The 5,428-nt window shown below is 31.6% G+C and overlaps 1 protein-coding gene across 1 annotated transcript; it reads left to right on the forward strand.

Moving 5' to 3' along the window:
- The first annotated feature begins 2,736 nt into the window (after nt 1–2,736).
- Nucleotides 2,737–4,907, forward strand: LOC122604019 (LOB domain-containing protein 36-like). The gene is made up of 2 exons (XM_043776903.1): nt 2,737–3,066; nt 3,824–4,907. Exon 2 carries the CDS (start codon nt 3,834–3,836, stop codon nt 4,683–4,685), a length of 852 nt encoding a protein of 283 aa, XP_043632838.1. The 5' UTR covers nt 2,737–3,066; nt 3,824–3,833; the 3' UTR covers nt 4,686–4,907.
- The last annotated feature ends 521 nt before the right edge of the window (nt 4,908–5,428 follow it).

A 5,428-nucleotide genomic window follows, 5' to 3' on the forward strand; every position in this document is an offset into this window, starting at 1 on the left:
GTATTTAGTTATTTACTCTATGATATTTAAGTTATAAAATGATTATATATTCATATTTTATTTTAATGCAGGTAAAAACACTAAAAAAATATCAATTTAAGTAACATCTTTTTAAATATTTTTTCAATATATATGAACTTGCAATATTTTGTTTCTACTTAAAAATCTATAACGATGACATGTTAATTAGTCACGTAAGAAGCATATAAATCCTTAAAAGAAAGTTTGAAGAGAAGTGGTTTGACATATATGGGGCTAAACTTTGGGATGGAAGTGGGTCGTTGAGTTATAGTATGGATGAATTGAATGAAGTCAATGACATCAGTGTAAGCGAACCAACTACATGAAAAACGCCTACCTCCATTAAAAACATGCGTGGATTGGCCTTGGAGCTAGAAATTTGGGGTTCAGCATCTTTTATTGTCTTCAATGGAAGGACAACTTTGACCCTTTTAGGTCAAACACCCTAGCTCAGCATGCAACCTATATATATTCTCAAAACTGATGAGGAATAAATATCATATCAATCATCAACATTTATACATATACAAGCATTATAACCCAACCCATACCCAAATAAATTCAACCCATACCCGAGTAATCCGACTCTGCCTAACTGGGTTAATTTGGGCTACATGGGTCAAATACATTACATACAATTTGTATATATATTTTTTTGAACATTCGTTTTTTGTCAGAACATGTTCACCCCATATGTGGTATCTACACCCACCAGGCAGGATACCGTCACGGTAGTTCACATGAAAAAACCCCCGGATAGATCGCCACGACATCTACGGCACTGAATGTCATTTGGGGTAAAACCTGCGCCCCTTGATTCGAACACTGGTTGCCCAATGAACAAGCCTTCATTGGAGGTCTAGGATGCCACTGGGTTGTCAACCCATTGGCAATTTGTATATATTTTACATAATCCTTTCGAGCCAAGATAATAAAATGCGTTGTTATTTAATGACCTTTATCCTTATCTATACGTGTACTATCGTTGAAAACTTAAAAAAAAAAAAAAAGAAAACTGAACATGCGAAATGAATTAATTTACATCATCAATACTTATTTTATTATAAAACATATTTCTTTTACCATTTAAATCAATTATCTACATCACTCGCCACGGCCGCCGTCACCAGTCATTGCCAACACCACCAATCGTTGTAACATGCGTGGGTATCTCAATAGTTTTTATTAATGTTTGAAGAGTAAATTAATTTTTTCGTCCCTGATTATGACATGTTTTTCATTTTTGATCACTTTTGATATTTTTTTCATTTAAGGGATTAAAAATGAAAAGCGTGTCAACTTCAGATAAAAAAAGGTAATTTACTCATGTTTAAAACATACTACTGTAATACTATGAATATACTGTCAAAGATATTATTCGAAACTACAACTTAATTAGATAGTTGGTGGCCGCTGGGCCTAGGTTTTAATTGGATAAGAGTTTACAATCACATTCTAAAACCAACAAAGTAGAGTAATTTTTGATTTGTCAAATCTGCAGTCATGTAATTGTGTCTTTTTATATTTTAACTCATTTACATTTGAGACATTATGTCAGTGTCAGCGACACATTGAATGCACATTTCTAAACTTCGTTTCTGTGAAGTAATTAATAAAGTATTATAGTATATGAATGAAAAACTTTATCACTGAAAACAAAAAATATTCAATTTAATTAGCTTTAAATTAAATATCAAATATCAATCGAGAGTAATTAAAATAAAGAAGTAGAAAATTAAGTTGTTTAAAAAAAAACAAGAAGCAGCAGAAGAGGACTTAAATATATCGAAGCAATATAAGGGTTAACTTCTCACGACCCATGACAACCATAATATATGTATCTAATAAATAAAAGATAGTAATGATGATTAATTTTCTTTGAATAAAATATATAGATTTCAAGTTGAAGGCGATATTCCAAAGGTAATTGATGATAACTTATGAGACTACATTAATTTATGTTCTATGCAAAACAATCAAATATATAAATACAGTATATTTTAAGCTTCAATAGGATGTTTTGTATATATGGTGTTTCGTTGTATATACTGAATAAAAAGTTTTTTTTTCCCAAGTTCTTTTAATTAAAAGTTGTTGCAATTTCATAAAAGGTTTTTTGTTTTTAATATATAAAGATTAGAGAAAGTGTTCGAAGAAAACAAAACTTTCATTGAAGAAGATGCTATCTAGATAGTGTGATATGGATATATACTCCGCCTTATATTATTATTTAAAAAAAAAAAAGGATTAGAAAGAGTCGTAAAATTAAAGGGGTAAAAATGGAAATACAAAAGGAAGAAAACAGTACAGGGACAAAGAGGAAACTCAGGGGGCATTTAAGACTTGGTTCAGAATCACATAGTGTCATGTCCCTCTCCTTTCTCTTTTCTCTTCTGTAACAAACTCCCGATTTTTAATCCTACGGTCAAAACCATCCCTCCCTCACCACACGCTCTCTCTCTCTCTATATATCTCCACTTATATACTTTTTTGTTCTTTCATCCATTCATAATTTTACATATTATATATTATATATCATACACACATATAAACATTTTTGTAATTGTGTTAAGGTAATGCTACTGTTCTCTCATCATATCAAATCCTTGATAACATTTTTTTTTTGTTTCTCGTTTATATGTCTTTGTAGCTAGTTTGACTTCATGTTATCTTTACTCTTCTTAATTAATTTTTTTTTATTTTATTAGGGTTCTATATATGTGGATAAGGATTTCAAGTAGTTAGTTGTTGGATATGTTACTTGAACTTTAGCTAGATATATAGCTCTTACATCCACATAAAAAGGCCGGTATAAGATTTACGTGAAATTTATGGTGCTTTTAGGCATGAAATGAACTTCAAAATACCTCATCTAACTAAATATAATATACAGTATCTAATTAATGATTTTTATCTTGTTTCTTGTATGTATATATATCTATATATCTATTGCAGGCTATATATCAGGTTTTCTAATCTGTTGAAAATATAAAAAGAAGAAGGAAGAATTGTCATCTGAAGTGGTTTCAACACAAACATAGAGAGGTTGGTTTTAGTTCTTTGTTTTTTTCATTAACCTCTCATACTAAAATAAAATAACTATATCTAAATCTAAATCTAAAGCTTAATTATATTATATATTATATATAAATATATATAAAAAAAAAAGAAAGAAAGAAGTATATGGATCCACGACGACGTTGATATATGTAAACACGTCCAAAAGACGTGTTTTTTTGTTTAACTTTTTACGCTGATTAACAATCATTAACCTTTTGCCCCCTCACTTTCCGACTCAGATTTCAAAACTAGTACTACTGCTTCACTGCTTTGTATATATTGTCGTCTTCTTCTTCTTCTTCTTTCTTTTTGTATTTTAATTTTGTAATTTGTAAGTATATATATGCACTCACTAGTAATTTCATCTACCAATGAAAATGTTATTTAATTTGTCTTGCTGACTTTTTGATAAACTATAATATAATGACTTGTATAAAGGTCAAGTAAACCCTAAATACAGTATAATGGAACTTACTTTGAATGTCATAATATTCCTTATATTCTGGACCCTGATTAATTAATTACTCTCATCAATGTGTCTTTATTTATAACCATCTGATTTAGTCAGTCAACATGAACTCAATGATTATCTACCTTGTGCATATACGGAGTATAGTAGTATACTTCTATATCTATATATTAAGAATAATTTAAAACATATATACTCGTATATATATATATATGATAAGTTTCTATATATATACATTTAAGTTTGATGAGCAGCTAATTTGTGCATGTGCAGTTGTGAAAACATGTATGCAGTTGTGAAGGTAAACAAGGAGAAAATGTCATCAAATTCGCCGTGTGCAGCGTGCAAGTTCCTACGCCGTAAATGCACACAAGAATGTGTTTTCGCACCTTACTTTCCACCAGACCAGCCACAAAAATTTGCCAATGTTCACAAAGTCTATGGAGCAAGTAACGTTGCTAAACTCCTCAACGACCTTCCACCGACAAAACGTGAAGACGCGGTCAATTCGTTGGCCTACGAAGCCGATGCAAGGCACCGCGACCCAGTTTATGGATGCGTTGGACTAATCTCGATTCTCCAACATCGTTTAAAGCAAGTCCAAATGGATTTAGAAAATGCTAAAAGGGAATTAGCTAATTACATTGGCCCATCAGCCACACTTCCGATTTTAAATCATCAACCTGCAGCAGGGTTTATCCAACACTCATCGGTTTTGCCTAATTACAGTATGCACCCTCATGAGACGATTTTGGGGTTGACTACTAGGGATATTGTTCGTGAGGTGCCACGTATGGTTCAACAAGTGATTGGTGTTCATAATTGTGATCGAGAACAACAGGCAGAAGAAGAAGAACAAGTGTTGAGAAACTATGATAACCAGACTCCGCGGTCATCAAGCGATCTTTTGGGGTTTAATAGCGGCGGGTTTGATTCGGTTTCAGCTGCTATCCAAGTGACTACTAGTGAGTTTAGCCACATGACCACTACTGCAGCAGCCATGTCACCTTGTTTATCACTGGGTGGTTCATACGATAACAACAATGTGTATCAGATCCAACACCAGCACCACCACCACCTCCAGCCGCACCAGCTATTTCTCCATCAACAGCTGCCACTGCAGAGAGCTGAGTAACGTAGCGGCGTAAGATCGTTGGACTGTGTCGATCGAGTTTAGTTTGTCGTACTTCCTTTCGATCTCCGGGCATTAATATTAGCTTAATTTTGTTTGATGAAATCAAAGTTTAGTTACGTTTTAGATGAATTGACAGCATGTTTTTTACTCTAGCTACTAATTAATTATTGTTTGATTTGGCGAGTTATTTAATTAATTAAATATATTTCATTTCTTTTCTAATCTCTACTACATATGATCGACTACTACTTGAATCCATTCAATTTTTTAACATGAATCTTAGAGTGAGTGACTATAGGTGTGTTTTAAAGTACGTACAGTTTGACTGCTTGTAGCTACCTAGCTAGTTAATTGGAGTTGACTAGTTTTAATTTCCTTGTTTGGTTTGTCGAACTATTACATTTCTTTAACTATTTTTGACATATATACACTAGATATATATAATGGATATTGTTAATTCAAGCTAGCCAGCCACATGAATACGTAAGTATATCATGTTATACATATATCAAAAGAAACGAAATTATGTAATTTTCATGTACTTGAGCCTATGTATATAACCTTTCATATTTTAATATTTTAATTTATAAATATATTGTTAAATTATTTATTCATTATATAATAAATATTAAATACTAGTATGTAAAGGGTCTCATCGCTTAATTTCATAACAACCATATATTTAATAATTATTAAAAAAACCAATAGTAAAGTTTTTTTATAGTAAAATCCAAATATTGGAG

Source organism: Erigeron canadensis, chromosome 6 (genome assembly GCF_010389155.1).
Source record: "Erigeron canadensis isolate Cc75 chromosome 6, C_canadensis_v1, whole genome shotgun sequence".
Lineage (NCBI taxonomy): Eukaryota > Viridiplantae > Streptophyta > Magnoliopsida > Asterales > Asteraceae > Erigeron > Erigeron canadensis.

Bases quoted from the DNA above. Each gene is read 5' to 3' on its own strand.
- LOC122604019 (XM_043776903.1), top strand. From the start codon at position 3,834: ATGTATGCAGTTGTGAAGGTAAACAAGGAGAAAATGTCATCAAATTCG.